This window comes from Cydia fagiglandana, chromosome 26 (assembly GCF_963556715.1).
Source record: "Cydia fagiglandana chromosome 26, ilCydFagi1.1, whole genome shotgun sequence".
Lineage (NCBI taxonomy): Eukaryota > Metazoa > Arthropoda > Insecta > Lepidoptera > Tortricidae > Cydia > Cydia fagiglandana.
In genome coordinates this window covers 3811335-3832137 of record NC_085957.1, presented here as the reverse complement: position 1 = coordinate 3832137, position 20803 = coordinate 3811335, and the positions used below count along the sequence as shown (strand labels likewise).

At 41.1% G+C, this 20803-nt stretch overlaps 1 protein-coding gene and 1 long non-coding RNA gene across 2 annotated transcripts in view; one reads left to right on the top strand and one right to left on the bottom strand.

Annotated features, from left to right (window-relative positions):
- The window catches only part of LOC134677592 (uncharacterized), a 55122-nt gene extending 36308 nt beyond the window's left edge, over positions 1–18814 (top strand). The window contains exon 2 of the long non-coding RNA XR_010100048.1: positions 18704–18814. This is a non-coding gene — a long non-coding RNA (uncharacterized LOC134677592). The remainder of the gene's footprint in view (positions 1–18703) is intronic.
- LOC134677582 (xaa-Pro aminopeptidase ApepP-like) overlaps positions 3633–20803 on the bottom strand; it is a 34139-nt gene continuing 16968 nt past the window's right edge. Inside the window, exons 7-18 of the mRNA XM_063536059.1 lie at positions 20631–20726; positions 17709–17908; positions 15401–15487; positions 13439–13528; positions 12333–12463; positions 10804–10953; positions 9150–9282; positions 8472–8649; positions 6875–6966; positions 5453–5566; positions 4767–4892; positions 3633–3772 (exon numbers count right to left, since the gene is read on the bottom strand). Of these exons, the coding sequence (XP_063392129.1) occupies positions 4767–4892; positions 5453–5566; positions 6875–6966; positions 8472–8649; positions 9150–9282; positions 10804–10953; positions 12333–12463; positions 13439–13528; positions 15401–15487; positions 17709–17908; positions 20631–20726 (1397 nt within the window). The 3' untranslated portion in view covers positions 3633–3772. The remainder of the gene's footprint in view (positions 3773–4766; positions 4893–5452; positions 5567–6874; positions 6967–8471; positions 8650–9149; positions 9283–10803; positions 10954–12332; positions 12464–13438; positions 13529–15400; positions 15488–17708; positions 17909–20630; positions 20727–20803) is intronic.

The following is a 20803-nucleotide window of genomic DNA, read 5'->3' as shown; positions in this document are numbered from 1 at the left end:
CTGCCCCACGAAAAGATGTTAGTAAAAAATTTAATAAAGTAAAACTGAAAAAATTGCCTTGGATAGGATTTGAACTCGAGGGCTATAGCTCATCATCATTATATCAGCTTTTTATCGCCAACTGCTGAGCATAGGCCTCTCTTCTAGTACCTACACTTGTCCCGGTCCTGAGCTGTGCTAATATATCCCATCCAGAAGTGACCCACAATTTTCCGAAAATCGTCCACTCAACGAGCCAACGGATAAGTACCAGGCGCTTCTTTCATTTGTTCGACGTTGTTTCAACTTACCTCTGTTTTAAGAGTTTTAATTCGCCTCTGCCTCTTCTACTTGTACAGTGATCGTCATATCTTGAATAACCCCGCAAAGAAATCTGACACGATCTTATTTCTAGACCTAAAAGAGCACGTACATTTTCTATTTCGGATAAAAGCTAATATTACATTTGCACGCTTCATTGTGCTACATAATATTTTTTTAAGAATAAGAAAAATATTTATTTGAAAAGAACCTTGTGTCACAGAATAAATAATAGTACTAGGTACAGAAGACTCACTCTAACAAAACGCGTCTGTTACGATCAGCACAGATATGGCCGCTAGGTGGCGACGCCCGGCTTATGGCTTTCCCCAAAATTGGAGTGGAACGGATGTACTTTTAGCTACCTGTAGCAAAGCGACGAAATCGCGGAGTGAGCCACGCTTGCTTGTGTTAACAAATATCAATAAGTACCTATCCTTTGGCCCCACACTTTTCACAAGTTACATTATTTTATTAGTGTGCATAATATCGATTTTCTCTTGAAACGAGTGCTTTCAACCAAACCAGAGTGTTTGTTGTGAAACGAAACTCGAGATAAGTTGAGTGCCACGTTGTGTGTTTAGGAGGATTCCAACGACCCCATACTCTATTAAGTGTTGTTGATTTATTACCTTCTTCTTCTTCCTCGCGTTATCCCGGCATTTTGCCACGGCTCACATAGGAGCCTGGGGTCCGCTTGACAACTAATCCCATGATTTGACGTAGGCACTAGTTTTTACGAAAGCGACTGCCATCTGACCTTCCAACCCAGAGGGGAAACTAGGTTTTATTCGGATTAGTCCGGTTTCCTCACGATGTTTTCCTTCACCGAAAAGCGACTAGTAAATATCAAATGATATTTCGTACATAAGTTCAGAAAAACTCATTGGTACGAACCGGGGTTTGCACCCGCGACCTCCGGATTGCAAGTCGCACGCTCTTACCGCTAGGCCACCAGCGCTTCCTAGGCCACCAGCGCTTCTGTTGATTTATTACCATTGACATAATATCTAAAGATTAGTTCAGCGGTGTCACTCACGAATTTTAGCCAATTGCGCAGTTTAACGCAAATAGTTGCGCCCAATCGCGCGCGTGATGCGAGCTCATCAACCAATCGCGTTGTAACGTTAGACTGCATATACACGGTGTAACATGAGTAAACCGAATCATTTTAACAGCGTATTCCTGATCATATTTAGAGTCAAAAATGTCCTATAAACTTTTTTAAAAAACGCCTAGTTTCAGAGATAATATTAATTTAAAAATAAACAAGTTTTTGTTGTTACATAATGTAGAAGGCCTTTTTGATGGTAATGTTGCTGCTATGGGACGTAGTCTAAATATCCTTATTGATATATGTCAAAAAGTGACAAGTAATTCTTTGCAATGAGAAGGTTTTACGAAAATAAACTGTAAAAATCAATTTTAAGTAACAAGTTTACCAATAACATTTGTTTTTTTATGTACAAACATTCAAAAAATTTAAAAAAAAACAAAAAAATTTTTTTGACCTCAGAAATGCGTGGTTAAAATTATTCGGTTTCCTCATGTTACACCCTGTATATTTGGCTCGAATTCGTGTGCGTGACATCGCTGTACTGCCCCAATTTTACTGCCCGTAAGTCCTTAGATATAAGTAAAGGTTTATTACAGAATTCCTATGTACAGTTAGCAATACTATTCCCTTAGCACCTTTGCATACAAACTTCTATGCAGGGGAGTCACTTTTATCTGCGGCTGACTGTACATTTTCAGTCTCCGTTATCAGGCCATTTTGATGGTAAATCATTTAAAGGCCAAACAGAAAACTGTGTTACGTCTTTCCTGTAGACATACACAAGAGTTAAGGGTTATAAAGGTTAATTTTCTTATTTAACCCTTCAGAATCAGAATCAGAATAGGCATTTATTAGATTAACACATGCTTGGTACATTTATTTACAGTATTTACATTCATTGATTATATATTTAACGCAATAAGTTTTTCAGACTTATAATGGCCTCTCCTTCCAGGGAAAAGAAGGAGGGGAAGGGATTTAACCCTTATCCACGTGAAAAGGTCCTTCTTTTATTTGGAGAACTATGATAAAATCACTACTTACATGCCCACAAGGTGTTAACTATTGCCCACAGGAGAGAAAAATGTACAGCTAGTTTTCTCTCCTGTGGGCATGTCCACAGGAAAGACGTAACACAGTTTTCTGTTTGACCCTTAACCCCTACGACACTATCAAAATCGTTATCTACCTCTCTATCTAATATGCAAGAGGCCTATTCGAGCAATAGAGAGGCAGATTATGATTTGATTTATCGATGTTCGCGGCATGCCCTCAGTTTTATCGGAAACCAGGAAATACTTGAGTCAAATTATAATTGCAAGATTTAAGTACAAACATACATCAGGATACAAGTAAATGAAATATACAGAAAATGGTCTTATTTATGACTCAGATATTTTAAATTGATTACGATAATGCGAACAGTAATCTGAATGTATTAGATAATACTCGATAAGCTGATTTTGTATTGTAATCAAAATAATGAGAACTTTCTCTGAACATCGAATCATTTTACAAAAACATGACAACAATTGGGCCGATTTTTAGGGTTCCGTACCCAAAGGGTAAAACGGGACCCTATTACTAAGACTTCGCTGTCCGTCCGTCCGTCTGTCACCAGGCTGTATCTCACGAACCGTGATAGCTAGACAGTTGAAATTTTCACAGATGATGTATTTCTGTTGCCGCTATAACAACAAATACTAAAAACAGAATAAAATAAAGATTTAAACGGGGCTCCCATACAACAAACGTGATTTTTGACCAAAGTTAAGCAACGTCGGGAGGGGTCAGTACTTGGATGGGTGACCGTTTTTTTTTTTTGCTTTTTTGTTTTTTTTTTGCATTGTGGTACGGAACCCTTCGTGCGCGAGTCCGACTCGCACTTGCCTGGTTTTTTTTATTTTATTTCAGCATGTTTCTTTTAATTTGGTTGATTTGAAGAGTATTTCATAATGGGCGGAATAAATAAGAAATAACAACTAATCCCGAAAAAATATGTATGTAATTTTCCTTTGAGGTACGAAAATACAATACGTACGTAATACGTATCTACGTAAAACTATCCTCGAGTAGATGGCGATACTTTTTGACATTTAACAAATTTAACACATATCAGTGAAAAAATAAGAATCAAACCCAAATGGCGATCTAAAAGTGTTAATCATTTGTGTCGAAATATGGCAGTAAATGTACTGACTACATAATTTACTTTGACAATATTCCTCTAGTCTAAATTCTCTTTGGTTAGATTATATAAATAATACGAAACATAATCAATTGATTAACATTTATTGCATGTTTTAATTATACAGGATAAGTTACAAAAAATATAAACGTTTCATCATTATATAGGTACGTACTCGTAGACTTATTTTTCCAATTCCTAAATAGGGCATCGAAATCTCAGCTGATCTAAAACAAAGAAAATAGGTCTACCGTATAACTGAGGCGATTTTTAAGAATTTATTATGGTCAGATATGGGCCATAAATGGCTTTTTTTTTTGCATTAGAAATAAGGTAAACATTCTTGATGTGCCTTTTAATTGAAAAACACATTTTAAAAATAAGTTACGACAAATATGTAACAATTATGAATCCAATACGATCATTTATATTCTTCTGCTTTCATAAATAATAGTAACTGATATTTAAAAAGCGTTTTTCAATTAAAAGACATGTCAAGATCGCTTACCTTCTTTCAAGTTCTTTCTAATGCTAAAAAATGAACCATAGAGTACTCCACACTTACTCCAGTTATTTTTTACCAAAACACGAATTATGTCGAAATCGACATCTAACGTCTAGTAGTCATTCAGTGTTACTCAGATTATTTTTTTAAGGAAAAAGGTACCACTACTTTTGACGTTATAAAATTTATAATCTTATAAAAACGGACTATAAAATGCCACCATTTTTATCCCCCTGCCTTATCTTGACAATGAAACGTGACGTCCATGGTAGTCCGTGGTCATTTGACTCGCTTATTCCCTTTCGATAGGGACACACTCGGTCGTCAACCAGGCCGCGTCGTCCGCGAGGCCGCGGGCCTCCAGTATGGGGCCGGGGACTCGCTCGTGGTGCGGACGTCCACGGTAAAGTATCAAGCCATCGACTCACCTATCCCCTGTTGATGGGGGCACACTCGGCCGTCAGCCAGGCCGCGTCGTCCACGAGGCCGGGCCTCCAGTATGGGGCCGAGAGTGTCGAGGACTCGCTTGGGGTACGGACGTCCACGGTAAAGTATCAAGCCATCGACTCACCTGTCCCCTGGCGATGGGGGCACACTCGGCCGCCAACCAGGCCACGTTGTCCGCGAGGCCGCGGGTCTCCAGTATGGGGCCGAGAGTGTCGAGGACTCGCTTGGGGTACGGACGTCCACGGTAAAGTATCAAGCCATCGACTCACCTATCCCCTGGTGATGGGGGCACACTCGGCCGTCAGCCAGGCCGCGTCGTCCGCGAGGCCGCGGGCCTCCAGTATGGGGCCGAGCGTGTCGAGAACTCGCTTGTGATACGCATTGAGGTACGCCAGCTACAATGAAATATATCATTTTTAATTATATTCTATACTCTATATCTTTAGGTATTTGAATAAAAGTAAACAAAATCTACCCTCAAATGGCTCCTTAAGCCAGTTGAGGGTAGATGAAAACATTACACGGTCAAATAACGTAGGTTGTAGGTTAGTCAGGTCGTTCAGTGACAGATCCAGGCGGTTTTGTAATTGGTCGGTTAACCAATACATGTTATTACCCGAAAATTTACAAATTGTTTGTTTACCTTTATTTAAATACCTAAAGATACAGAATATAGCGTTTTCCTAAATCTATTAAGTTTTTTCATGGCTGTGTTTTTGTAGTCAGGCGTGGCTCACTCCGCGATTTCGTCTCTTTGCTAAAAGTACATCCGTTCCACACCAATTTTGGTGGCTAGCCATAAGCCGCGCGTGGCGCTGTCGCCACCTAGCGGCCATATCTGTGCTGATCGTGACAGACGCGTTTTGTTAGAGAGTGAGTCTTCTGTACCTAGTACTATTATTTATTCTGTGCTGGAGTGGAGAAAGCCAAGAGTGCTGTATATCAGGTTGAGTACCTCGAAGTCGTCAAGCAGGTTGACGTGGATGCAGGCGCGCTGTTGCGGCGCCAGCGTCAGCGTGCTGAAGCCGAGCGCGCCGCGCCCGTCGTAGTCGCCCACCAGGTGGCGGGCCTGGTAAACGTCACTCATTAATTATGTTTTTAATGTTTTTATAAGTTCGAATGCACTAATAAATAATATATTTTAAGAATTCATTATTAAGAGCCCATCAACGTGCACACTAGCGCCAATGCTAGGGTATTTTCCTACTAGTCAAATCAGTTACTTTTTTAGAACTGTCAAAACGATTTGTTAATATGGAATCTATATGAAAACGAATGTAGTGACGTCACGGTCAACTCGCCTACTACTTATACATCTGTTATGTTTTCATATAGAGGGTAGATGTAATCTACGGCAGTCTGTATCTGAACATTAAACGTAGCACATAAGTATCCTATAATTTGGAGTTTTCTTTGAAAACCTACGCCCAGAACACAACAACATCTATCCGATTTATTAAACTTGTGTTTAAAAATAACTCCTATCTGTGTTTTTCTCATAATTCTCTGGTGCTTTATTTCATGCATGTATATGTATATTTATATTTATATTATATGTATCGTGTATATTTTGATGTACTTGCGTATGTATGTTAAAATTCCTTAAATTAGCGTTGCGTTCTTATATTAAATTTTGTTAGTAGTAGTAGCAGTTGCACCGCCCACAATCTCTCTGCTTTGCCTTAAGGTTGACTGGTAGAGAATGCTTTTGGCATTAAGTCCGCCTTTTGTACGATAGGTTTTCTTTTGTGCAATAAAGTTTAAATAAATAAATAAATAAATAGTGTAAAATGCATAGTGTTTATTTTTAATACAGTATAATACCCTATTGTGATTATTTAAATTTAACGATAAATATTTAAAAAGGGGACCGCTACGGACTGTATTTTGTATTTAAGTACCTATTGAATAGGTACGTCAGACTAGTTTTTATGTTGCTGGATTCGTCAATCTATGCGTCCAAAGTTAAAACAGCCATTTTTGTTTTGAGTTCATAGATCGACGAATCAAGGAACATAAAAACTAGTTTGATGTATTAAAAAGGTATTGAAATACACAATACAGTCCGTAGCGGCCCCCTTTTTAAATATTTATCGTTAAATTTAAATAATCACAATTAATTAGCAGTGGCGCTAGTGTGCACGTTGATGGGCTCTTAACACTTTCGCAGCCGGGCAAAAAACGGCGCACTACCCCAGAAACCGGTTGTCTATATCTGCGTACAAAACAACCCGCTGGGCGGGTTGTCCGGCATCTGAGCAAACATTACGAGTGCCTACCAGGCGGGTTCTCGGTAGTCAATCAAAGTGTTAAGCAGTCTTCATTTACCAGAAAACTCGCTTATAATTTAACTCGAGATTTAAAGAAATAATCTTACCCTAGGATGATCGGAGTCCTTAGTAACATTGATAGTCTCGACTAAATCTTCGTGCCTTATCCCGTACTCGCCCACTTTGTAGTATCCGGGCTCTGGAGACAAAACAAAGTTAAATAATAATAGGACAGACCAATTTCATTACTTGTCAATGATATAAGTGCGGAAAATAGGAAATTCGCACATGTATCGTACAACGTTTACGTTTGTGTACATGTGGCCGTTTAAATTTTTGACGTAGTAACGTAATGTGCTTATTATGATTGTATTTTTAGTTATAAGATATATTTTATAACAATAACGCACGCACCCTAATGCGTGTATGAGTAATGTTATGAATGTGAAGGAAGCGAAAGAGGTATGTCAGGATCGTGGCAAGTGGAAATCCGTGGTCTCTGCCTACCCCTCCGAGAAATAGGCGTGATTATATGTGACATCCCGCGAGTAAAGGTACCTTATGGCGGTTGGCGCTTACGCTATTATTAACGCCGCTCCAATATTATCGCGGCGCTAAGCGACTTAAACGCCAGTCGCCATAATGTACCTTTTGCCGTGGAACGTCACATATGTATGTATGTATGCTAGTTTTAAGGTATTTATCTATGGGCCAATAGTTGCCTGAAAATAAATGTTTTCATTCATTCATAGCACTTGGCTTAAAGGATATAACCAAACGGAGACGCCTTGTCTGTAATTTTCGGTACAAAACAGTCTGCCGATTTTTGCGGGGGAGGGGCACGTCAAATGTATACGTAACGTAAAACTAGCCATGTCAGATAAACGTCAGTTCATACCATGTGTATGACCATTGGTCGCCTATTTTAGACAGAGGGGGACAGTTAATGGCTACTCCGTTCGGTTATATCCTCTAAGGCACTTGGTATCGTTATGTAGCACCAGATATATTGTAAAATATACTAAAGATTCATGAATCGAAAATAGGCAATCGAATGTGGTGGAAGTTAAAATAAAACATTGAATATTATAAAAATACTATCTCAATATTTTCAGTCACAAGGGGCAACCCCTTGTGTTGAGGAAGTGTCCCACGCCGTGTCCTCATATATAAGTGTCGCTCACCGTTGCTCAGTATCTGGTGCGGCTGGAGGCCCGGGTCGTGCGGGTAGGGCCGCCACGACACGCCGGCCGGCCCCTCGTGCACGTTGAGGAAGTGTCCCACGCCGTGTCCTCATATATAAGTGTCGCTCACCGTTGCTCAGTATCTGGTGCGGCTGGAGGCCCGGGTCGTGCGGGTAGGGCCGCCACGACACGCCGGCAGGCCCCTCGTGCACGTTGAGGAAGTGTCCCACGCCGTGTCCTCATATATAAGTGTCGCTCACCGTCGCTCAGTATCTGGTGCGGCTGGAGGCCCGGGTCGTGCGGGTAGGGCCGCCACGACACGCCCGCCGGCCCCTAGTGCACATTGAGGAAGTGTCCCACGCCGTGTCCTCGTATATAAGTGTCGCTCACCGTTGCTCAGTATCTGGTGCGGCTGGAGGCCCGGGTCGTGCGGGTAGGGCCGCCACGACACGCCCGCCGGCCCCTAGTGCACATTGAGGAAGTGTCCCACGCCGTGTCCTCGTATATAAGTGTCGCTCACCGTTGCTCAGTATCTGGTGCGGCTGGAGGCCCGGGTCGTGCGGGTAGGGCCGCCACGACACGCCCGCGGGCCCCTCGTGTACGTTGAGGAAGTGTCCCACGCCGTGTCCCGTGCCGTGGGCGTAGTCCAGCCCCACGTCCCACAGGGCTTTGCGGGCGAAGCTGTCCAGAACGTTGCCCTGGAGACAAATTATTCAACTGAAAATAGTAGTTCAAGACCAAAAAAAGTAAGACAATGTTGCCACTGTTTACTAGCGAGTCTTGTATTTATATAAAAATAAGTAAATAAATATACATTTTTAAATCGTAGGAGTAAAATTACCAATCAATAAATTATTTTAGCGTGTTTATTTATAAAAAAGGAATATACTAGTTTACAAACAATTTATTGCAGTGGCAACATTGTCTTACTTTTTTTGGTCTTGAATTATGATTTTCTGTTTACAACAAGTTTAAAGTTAGTATCTACAAGTAAAATTTTTGACTACGGGTCTGGCTTAGTGGGTCACTCTGCCTGTGAACTCGATGGTCCTGGGTTCGTTCGTCATTTATTTCTGTGATGAACACAAATATTTGTTCCAGAGTCATGGGCGTTTTCTATGTAGGTATACGTAAGTATGTATTTATCTTTATAAGTATGTATATCGTCGCCTAGCAACCATAGTGCAACCTTACTGACCTTGACGCCCTGAGGGAACAGCGCTGAACCAACGGCTATCTGGCCCTTCAGCACCCTGGTGAAGGCGTCCTTCTGGGCGGCCGTAGGGCTGCTACTCATATGTCGGGTTCGAGTGATGTCGGTTGTGCCATCCCTGCAAGAATGTTCTAATTGTAGTGACAAAAATAAATTATATAGTTAACGGAGAAATTGTCTAAGGAGATAATTTTTTCCGTATTGAAGACAGTAAAAATAACATTATATCAAGCGAAGGATGACCAGTAAAGTATTTTCAAACAGGATGGGTACGGTGACCTATGTCATGTCAATACAATAGGGTATTTGACTACTAGTCAAATCAGTTTCTTTTTCGAACTGTCAAAACAATTTTGCTACTATGGAATTTATATGAAACACTGGCATGTGACGTCACATTCAAATTACTTACTCTTTATAGTTTTATACGGGTTTTAAAATAGAATTTGTGTCTAAAAATAATTGATATCTACGTTTCTCTATAAATTTTCTGGCGCTTTATTCCATGCATGGTGTAATGTAAAATAATTTAGTTTAAATACAGTCAAATACCCTATTCTTCGAGATTTATACTCTACGTACTTGTATTGCCCTCCTGAGTCTAGTAGAAACATGTCGTCCCTCTTAATGACAGTAGGGGAGTATTTAGACGGCGTGTAGTGTATGATGGCTCCGTTCGCGCCGGCGCCCGCTATCGTCCAGAATGAAAGGCCAGGCCCAGGCCTATACGTACTTGTATTGCCCTCCTGAGTCTAGTAGAAACATGTCGTCCCTCTTAATGACAGTAGGGGAGTATTTAGACGGCGTGTAGTGTATGATGGCTCCGTTCGCGCCGGCGCCCGCTATCGTCCAGGCTGAAAGGCCAGGCCCAGGCCTATACGTACTTGTATTGCCCTCCTGAGTCTAGTAGAAACATGTCGTCCCTCTTGATGACAGTAGGGGAGTATTTAGACGGCGTGTAGTGTATGATGGCTCCGTTCGCGCCGGCGCCCGCTATCGTCCAGAATGAAAGGCCAGGCCCAGGCCTATACGTACTTGTATTGCCCTCCTGAGTCTAGTAGAAACATGTCGTCCCTCTTAATGACAGTAGGGGAGTATTTAGACGGCGTGTAGTGTATGATGGCTCCGTTCGCGCCGGCGCCCGCTATCGTCCAGAATGAAAGGCCAGGCCCATGCCTATACGTACTTGTATTGCCCTCCTGAGTCTAGTAGAAACATGTCGTCCCTCTTAATGACAGTAGGGGAGTCTTTAGACGGCGTGTAGTGTATGATGGCTCCGTTCGCGCCGGCGCCCGCTATCGTCCAGAATGAAAGGCCAGGCCCATGCCTATACGTACTTGTATTGCCCTCCTGAGTCTAGTAGAAACATGTCGTCCCTCTTAATGACAGTAGGGGAGTCTTTAGACGGCGTGTAGTGTATGATGGCTCCGTTCGCGCCGGCGCCCGCTATCGTCCAGAATGAAAGGCCAGGCCCATGCCTATACGTACTTGTATTGCCCTCCTGAGTCTAGTAGAAACATGTCGTCCCTCTTAATGACAGTAGGGGAGTCTTTAGACGGCGTGTAGTGTATGATGGCTCCGTTCGCGCCGGCGCCCGCTATCGTCCAGAATGAAAGGCCAGGCCCATGCCTATACGTACTTGTATTGCCCTCCTGAGTCTAGTAGAAATATGTCGTCCCTCTTGATGACAGTAGGGGAGTATTTAGACGGCGTGTAGTGTATGATGGCTCCGTTCGCGCCGGCGCCCGCTATCGTCTCGAACGAAGGTCCCATGAAGTCCGCCTCTTCTCTGGGAAAGGTACAAGTTACAAACATTAATTACAGTAATTATTCCTTTATTCATCATTCTTCTTAGGCTAGGGTTTTTATAATATAAATATAAAAGTTAAATATAAAAACACTTACAAAACAATAAAAAATACATATAAACACATTATAAAAAACCTAACCTAGGGTGCCGCCGGCAGCGGGGCAAGGCCCAAGCTGCCGGTGGTCAGGGCCGCAGAGAGAGGAACCGACGTACTATCCGCGCCGTGTCCAAGATCACCGCCTTCTGCATCTGTCCCTTGATCCAACCACCTAGCGGGAGTCTCTAAAGATGTTGGTCGAGACTCTTCGCTATTAGACCATTCACTGAGACGACTATCGGGACAATGATCGTCGAATCAACATCCCACATGGCGGTTATCTCGTGAGCCAAGTCTAGGTACTTATTATTAGTTAATTTGATAAGCTTTTATTGTTGACTAGCGACCCGACCCGGCTTCGCACGGGTAAACTTAAACAAATTATACACCTAAACCTTCCTCAAGAATTACTCTATTTATAGATGGAAACCACTTGAAAATCCATTCGGTAGTTTTTGGGTTTATCGCGGACATATACAGATAGACGAGGCGGGGGACTTTGTTTTATAAGATTATGTATTAATAGGATTATGTTCATCGTCAAGAATTTTGTTTTCATATTGAATCCCACATTTTAACCTCTAGCCGGCCATACTTCAAACCTTGCCAAGCAAAATGAAATTTTATTTTATCAACACAAAGTTCAAATTAGAATGGAACAGGAGACCCTTTTATAGGTCTCTGGGCGGCTGAAGGTTAATTCGCATGTCGGTTGTACAATTGAATACTGCCTCCTAGATTGACATACCATTGCCATACCATAGTCGGATATAGGTAACTCTAAACAGAATTTGCAGCTAGTGCAGCTACACAGTGTAGTAGAGTCGCTAGAGTCATCATTGATATCAAATACTAAGAATATGTGACGTTTGATTTGGGTCATAACACTACTTTACACACTTTACGGAGTCTAGTTGAATATTCGGCCAACGTAGAAGGTTTACAACGATACCGTGGTAGTTCAAATACATACATTTTACTTTTTATACAAGTAGGGTTGTTACAATTTGGTGCCGTGACCAGGATCATCCATAGATGTATAACACTAACTTGCGGAACTCTAGCAGCTTGTCCGCGGCCTGCGGTTCTGTGACTGTCGCGCCGGAGTCTAGTTGGACGTGCATCCAACGTAGCAGGCGGCTAACTGCTATACCGTCGCGCACGTGGCAGTTGAACTACATACAGCCTACAGTTTTATACAAGTAGGGTTGTTACAATTTGGTGCCGTGACCAGGATCATCGATAGAAGTATAACACTAACTTGCGGAACTCTAGCAGCTTGTCTGCGACCTGCGGTTCTGTGACTGTCGCGCCGGAGTCTAGTTGGACGTGCAGCCAACGTAGCAGGCGGCTAACTGCGATACCGTCGCGCACGTGGCAGTTGCGGAAGCCCTGGCAATATGAAAATAACTGACATAACTTCGAAAAAAGCTCACTTTGCACTTAATTTGACGTGTCAGTGTTACCATAGACGTAAAATTACTTTGAAAATATGACGTATATTAATGGATAATACTTTGTCACATCATGGACGGTGCAGTTAGTTTTTATTAAGTGCCAGTGTGTTTGCTTTCAGAAAACAAAACTGTTTTATTTGGTAAATTCATTAAATTATTACATTATGAGGAAAGAGGACGGCCGTTTCTCCATACCCCATTATCCTCATCATCATTAGTAGTCCCCATTTTCCTCTCTGGATATTGACATTATGTTAAATATTTTTACATGATTTGATACATATTAATCATGGCTATGCTCCTACGTTTGCCTTTTTTCGATCATTTGAGTACTGCAAAAAGTAGGAGCGAAAAACAAATTTGATACAAAATGTTTAATGCTCCTAACTTTTGTAATAATAAAAAATGTAAAAAAACAAACGTACGGGCATAGCTGTGGTTATTATTTATTATTTGTTAGCCTGTTGTGTCCCACTGCTGGGCAAAGGCCTCCCTCTCTTTTACGCGTCTCGTTCTATGGCAATATTAGGCCAATCTTTCCGAAAGACGTCAAGATCGTGCCGCCACCTCCTTCTAGGCCAAAAGACCAAAGTAGCCGACGTAGCCCTGACAGCCGCCAAGCTTAAATGGGACTGGGCCGGACACATCTACCGTATGCTAAACGACTTGTGGGCTAAGAAAATTACCGAGTGGACACCAAACATAGTGCGGCGTCACGGCAGACCTAGAAGCTGTGGTTAATATACAAATTATTTCAATATATTTTTAATAATGTTAATATCCAGGGAGGATTATGAGGACTACGTTTGTATGAAAAGGCGATTTCGCGCGGGTCTTCCACTTTAATCTTAACATATGCAGTATAGTATAGAAAAGTGAATTGAATTCATACAGTAGCAGAATTACTTACCAGTAACTCGACGTCGTTCTTAATAAGTTTAGCGAGCGCGACCGGTGACACTTCCGATATTAAGCACAGAGGTTTTTTGATGCTGTCACCCTGTAACAAAACACATTAATTTAACATTGAATTTTACGGTTTAGACTCACTTGTTATTAGTCACTCGCGCGACATGTTTCGGAGAGCCTCCTTTCTCAAGCACTAACAGCACTTTAATTTAAGTAATTAAATGTAATCTTTTTCTTCTTGTTCCTCGCGTTGTCCCAGCATTTTGCCACGGCTCATGGGAGCCAGGGATCCGCTTGACAACTAATCCCAAGAATTGACGTAGGCGCTAGTTTTTACGAAAGCGACTGCCATCTGACCTTCCAACCCACACTGAAAAAAAAACCTGGTACTGGTAACCAGAATCTGGTTAGCTGTACTATATTGTCTTGTTGTATATGTGTCGACAGGACACTTTGTAAACATAACCAGACCATTCTGGTTAAATTAAATTTGTTAATTCTACGAAGCGTATAGTAGTAGGTATAAGACTTTTAGTAAACCCAACTAGCCGGTCTGTTAATGGTTACTAAATAATACAGTAACATATACGTTCCTGTCCTGTTGTTATAACAAGGTATTTAGTATATGTAACTGAACGATTTGTGCGGTGTACTGGTTTTATATTGTTCACGTTACCAGAACGCACTGTGCTAATGGGGCTTCTAAACGGGTCATATGTTCACTGCAATATGTAGCCGGCAACTATTGGTGTCCTCTTACTCACATGTTAGAGAGGGACACTAATAGTTGCCGGCCACATATTGCAGTGAACATATGGCCCGTTTAGAAGTCCCTCCAGCAAAGTGGGTTCTGGTTACGTGAACAATATATAACCAGTACACTGCTCTTCTTGTAAATATAGACCTTTATAAGCGTGTGGTTCCACGTTATTAGAAGGTTTCTTAGGTACAAAACAGACAAGTTTTTAAGCACACTTATTTTTTTAAATTTTATTGATCAAATAAGTAACACAATATTACAGTAAAACCAAGGCACTGTGAAACTCCAAATATAAAAACATTTTGTCTCCACAAAGAAAACAATAAACAATCCCTCCTTATCCACATCGGTGCGGGAGGACTTTTCTTTAATCGAAGCCCGAGTTAACTGTGACAGGCTGACCGGCGACGTCAGCATATGCACGCTGACGTGACGTCGAGGCACAGAACACCGCGGCACATTTCACTGTGTCAGCAACACGCAAACAACACGCACTTATACTATACACTTGTACTAGTTTACAATAAAATTATGGACAGGATCTACGTAAATAAAAACATCGACCGGCCGCAACGAAAGACGCTGGCGCAATGGCTGTTCTGTGACTTGCGCAATTCCTTTCTCCGCCCCCCCGCCCCCCGCGCATACACCGTGGTGTTGGCACAACTGTTTGATTCGTTCAGAATACAATGCATTATAGTAACCACAACATAATAACTTGTAACGTGTACACTCGTATCTTTATTTTTACATATCGATAGTTAGTGTTACGATGCATATATTAAACGAGACAAACGTTTAATATTTACAACACTTGCATCTTTACATTTACAACGAAATTGTAAGCAGTACTAAATTGCATTTAACTAGAACTAAACAGTGATGTTTAAAAAACAAGTTTTACACGATACAACATTTTTTGTTATTACTACCGGATATAAGTAGGTATAACTATATTTTTAATTACTATGCGTTCTGGTAGTATTGTAGAAAAATATTTTTTTCGGTGCAGAGGATAAACTAGGCCTCCTTCACGATGTTTTCCTTCAACGAGAAGCGACTGGTAATATATCAAATGATATTTCGTACATAAGTTCCGAAAAACTCATTGGTACGAGCCGGGGTTTGAACCCCCTACCTCCGGATTGCAAGTCACACGCTCTTACTACGAAGAGCGCGGTTGAAAACCTTCACAATACTTACGCCGGCAGCAGCCCGGTGTATGGCTTCGCTGGCGTCACTCGACAGCCACACGGATTTCGCACAGTCCCCGCTCTCCGAGAGCTCGTGCTGAAACAATGACATCAATATACAGTCCCGAAAACAAAATGGTAAAAACCGGCAAGGGCGAATCGGACTCGCGTTTCTAGGGTTTCGTACATATAGTTCGTTTTTTTTAGCATTAGAAATAAGGTAAACAATCTTGATGTGTCTTTTAATTGAAAAACACATTTTAAAAATAAGTTACGGCAAATATGTAACAATTATGAATCTAATACGATCATTTATATTCTTCTGCTTTCATAAGTAATAGTTTTTGATTTTTAAAAAGCGTTTTTCAATTAAAAGACATGTCAAGATCGCTTACCTTCTTGCAACTTCTTTCTAATGCTAAAAAAACGAACTATAAGAATAAGAAACCATTTATTGCAACACATAAAGCATTCAGGTTACAAATATAGGTAATAACTAAAAATAAAAATTGTGCGGCAAAAGGAACGGGCTCAGCATACGCTGCGTCAGTCATTTCGTTACAAATTACCTGCGCAGCGCTGATTTTCAGTCCGTTCCCTTCACTAACATATATGCCGACTCACGCTTGACTGCACATTTCTAATAGGTTTTCCTGTCAAGTACACGTAAAGAACTATTTTGTGTATTTTTTTCAAAATTTTAGACCCAGTAGTTTCGGAGATAAAAGGGGGAGGGAATGGTCATTTTTTGGCTATTTTGTTAAATAACTTCAAACCTACATGTATATTAAAATTATAAAAAAAAACATGTGCATCTTTGGATCACTAATTTACATATGTGTACCAAATTTCAACTTAATTGGTCCATTCGTTTCCGCGAAAATAGTCAGACAGACAGACGCACGAGTGATCCTATAAGGGTTCCATTTTTTCTTTTTGAGGTACGGAACCCTAAAAACGTGACCTAATAACTGTAAACCCAGTGATTACCAGTTCGCCGGAAGATATCAGCCTGTCAGTTAAACACAAAATTTGACAGCTTCGAACAACTGACAGGCTGATATCGTCCGGCGAACTGATAATCTGTGGGCCCCTTAAAGGGCTGTACAAAAGCCCCGTGCTTGAAGTATCAATATCAATCGGATTTAAACATAAGTGAGGCATACTGTTCGAGATGTGGTGCTGGCGCAGAATGCTGAATATATCTTGGACTGAACGCCGCACAAACGAGTCTATCTTAAAGGAGCTCAATATCACCACAAGGCTATCCACCATCTGTACCCAAAGAGTCCTCAAATTCTTCGGCCACACAGTCAGACGCGGCACGGATACGCTAGAAAGGTGCATTATTACCGGGAGTGTCGACGGACGAAGGAGTAGAGGGCGTGCACCCAGTAGATGGTCAGATGTGGTACAAAATATTACCCAGACTTCGCTCCAGGCAACAATGCAGATGGCCGAAGATCGAGAGGCCTGGAGAGCAGTGGTAGGAAGAATAACCCATAGGAGTCACGTCCCTCAGACATGAGGTCACGACCACGAAGAAGAAGAAGAGGCATACTGTACATTATTGAAAATCATGGGGTCGTAGTCGATAGGGTATAGTGAAATTAAACTACATTGTGGTACTTAGTAAAAGCACGTACCGGCTATAGCAACAAGATGGCTGACCACGTCTTCATACGGGTGGTCAGTAATCTCTACTCCCTCCCACTTCAAATGCCCCTTGATCTCATCCGTCAGCACACCCCCCAGAACAGTTGTCGGCACATGAACTTACCGCCATAGCAACAAGATGGCTGACCACGTCTCCATACGGGTGGCCGGTGATCTCTACTCCCTCCCATTTCAGATGCCCCTTGATTTCGTCTGTCAGCACACCCCCCAGAACAGTTGTCGGCACATTAACTTACCGCCATAGCAACAAGATGGCTGACCACGTCTCCATACGGGCAGCCAGTAATCTCCACCCCCTCCCACTTCAGGTGCCCCTTGATTTCGTATGTCAGCACATCGTCCTCCCAGTTGTCGGCACATTAACTTACCGCCATAGCAACAAGATGGCAGACCACGTCTTCATACGGGTGGCCGGTAATCTCTACTCCCTCCCACTTCAGGTGCCCCTTGAGGCCTTGATCTCATCCGTCAGCACACCCCCCCAGAACAGTTGTCGGCACATTAACTTACCGCCATAGCAACAAGAAGGCCGACCACGTCTTCATACGGGTGGCTGGTAATCTCCACCCCCTCCCACTTCAGGTGCCCCTTGATTTCGTATGTCAGCACACCGTCCCCCAGTTGTCGGCACATTAACTTACCGCCATAGCAACAAGATGGCTGACCACGTCTTCATACGGGTGGCCAGTAATCTCTACTCCCTCCCACTTCAGATGCCCCTTGATTTCGTCCGTCAGCACACCGTCCCCCCAGAACAGGTCGGTCGTGTTGGCCGTCAGCACCAAGTAGGAGAAAAACACGGGGTTGTAGTCGATATCCGAGCCGCGCAGGTTTAGAGTGTCTGAAAGTGTTTAAGATGTACAGGTGTAGCCTCTAGCCGCCCAGAGACCTATAAAAAGGTCTCTGGTTCCATTCTAATATGAACTTTATGATGAGAAAATAAAAATTAATTTTGCTTGGCAAGGTTTGATGTATGGGCGGCTAGAGGGTAGTGTATAACTGCTTTTTAATTATTTTTTTAATTTATTTAGGCTCACAAAACAGGTTACAGTCATTGTGTTTACATGCATATTAGAGGCGTACAGCGTTCTGAACTGGACTCTAACCCTAAATATATGTGCACATTAAGTACAAAATTTACATGCGATTGTGTCTATCTATATATCAAATAATTCAAATATGTCAAACATGAAGTAATTAAGTGTTTTCCATCGTATTGTCTCGGAAACGTTCGTATTTGTAACTATACTGCAAAACGTAATTCAAGACCAAAAAAAGTAAGAAATGTTGCCACTTTTTTACTAGCGCGTCTTGTATTTATGTGCAAATAAGTAAATAAAAGTACTTTTTTAAATAGTAGGAGTAAAATTACTAATGAATAAATTATCTTAGCGTGATTATTTATCAAAAGGAATTTACTATTTTACAAACAAATTATTGCAGTGGCAACATTGTATTACTTTTTTTTGGTCTTCAATTACGTTTTGCAGTATAGGTACTTCAGTCAAATGATGAATAGAATCAGGCGTTACTTTGCGGAAATCCATATTAATTAAAAACAAAATATTACTTTGCTAATCAGCGAAAAGATAACGTGCTAGTAGGGCCTAGTTTACCCTCTGGGTTGGAAGGTCAGATGGCAGTCGCTTTCGTAAAAACTAGTGCCTACGCCAATTCTCGGGATTAGTTGTCAAGCGGACGCCAGGCTCCCATGAGCCGTGACAAAATGCCGGGACAACGCGAGGAAGAGCATGTGGCATGGCACCCAAATTGTATAATAAGCTACCTAAATTGATAAGAGAATCCGAAATGCCTTTATTTAAGAAATATTTGTTGGACTTTTTGGTAAAAAATGCTTTTTACTCATTGAAAGAATATTTAGACTATATGCCGCATATTTTATAGTATAATGTAGTATTTAAATATCGTGACTGTATTATTTTTGCATGCTGCATGCAGAGTTGGGCAAAATGTAATCGATTGACGATTAACGATTAAAATTAACCGACTTAATCGCGAGCAACGATTAAAAGTGACGATTAATTAATTTTAGTCGAAAAGCTCCGACTAATATTGTCACGATTAAATTAATCGTCGACTAATTACCGGCGATTAATTTTTTTAATCGATTAATTAGTTCGATTAATTTTCTCTCGATTAATTTTAGCAATACATATGGTCTTTTTAACCGACTTAAAAAAAAGGACGAGGTGCCTAATTCGTCTGAAACATTTATAAATAATATAAGTAACAGACGAATTTTTATGTATGTTCACTTGGAGACTATTAATTTCGACCGTCTTCGATAGGATAGTATCCGTTCGATGTAAGTAGTAAGTAATTACTGCATTGACAAGTTGAAACCTTATAGAAAACAACTGATAAGAGGTAAGTAATGTGTTTGCTCTTTCATACACATACGTCGTTCTCTTTCTAATTTTTATACCTGCGCTACAAGCCCTAAACCCTTACCTAAAGATGCCGCGCTAAGTTATCCGCATTATTATAGTAACCAATGTAACCATCTTATACTATTGAAGCACATTTATAACACTGGAATGGTTTTTAATGTGTACGCAAGAAGTTTTGATTTTTAGTTAGGTACATACAAAAATGACCACCAGTATCCTGTCTACTTTCAATCGAGAGTTAATCGAGAAATTTAATCGATTAATATTAAGATTAATTCAATTTCAATCGTATGTTAGGTCGACTAAAATAATCGCGATTAAATTAATCGCCGATTAATTTTGACGATTAACTTTTTTAATCGATTGATTAGTCGATTAAAAAGTTAATCGATTAATGCCCATCTCTGGCTGCATGGTAGGTCATAAGAATCTAGTCATAGTTTTAGGTAACATTCAATATTTCTATGCCTATTCAGGCAGGATGTGCTGTTCAGAAATTGTATTTTACATCTTTATTGTACCGCATTCAAGAAATAAATAAATGATTGTGATTATGATCAAGAGAGAAGACCTAACTACTGTCCATAGAGTAATAACTAATATAAGTAAAGAAAGAGTGGTAACTCCATACATCAGTTTTCTTATTTATTTTAATTAACGCGAGTTATTTCCTTATTTCGTAGGCGGCATCATGTAGCGGAATTTATCAGTACTGCTAGTAGACAATAGATGTCGCGACTAACGAAAGGTAATATTATAACCGGAACTTCAATTCCTACTTATAATATTAGTTGTAAATATAAAGTATGGTTTATATTTAAACTTTCACGATTATTTAACATTATGAAACTACACAACGGCACTTAATCGCGTATTTAAGTTTTAAGATTTACCTCCGACGTTTCGAGGACGGCGTTGTCCCCGTGGTCTCGGTGGTGGTCGTGGTAGTGGTGGTCCGTGGTCGTGGTAGTGGTGGTCCGTGGTCGTGGTCTTGGTGGTGGCGGCTAGAAGATGTTGATGTCAACTTAAGCCAGTCTTCTCCGAGACCACGGGGACAACGCCGTCCTCGAAACGTCGGAGGTAAATCTTAAAACTTAATTACGCGATTAAGTCCCGTTGTGTAGTTTCATAATGGTTTATATTTGTACTTACAAGCAACTTCATCAAGCGCAGTTATCACCAGCGCGGCAGCCTTCTTTTCCACCATCTTACTTCTTAGCTCTTCAATCTTCTGACCTGCCGTTTTACCTGTAAAATATGTTTATACATCATAATTTCATAGAAGTCTGACGTAGAAAATAACACTTGCACCGCGTGTGCTATCT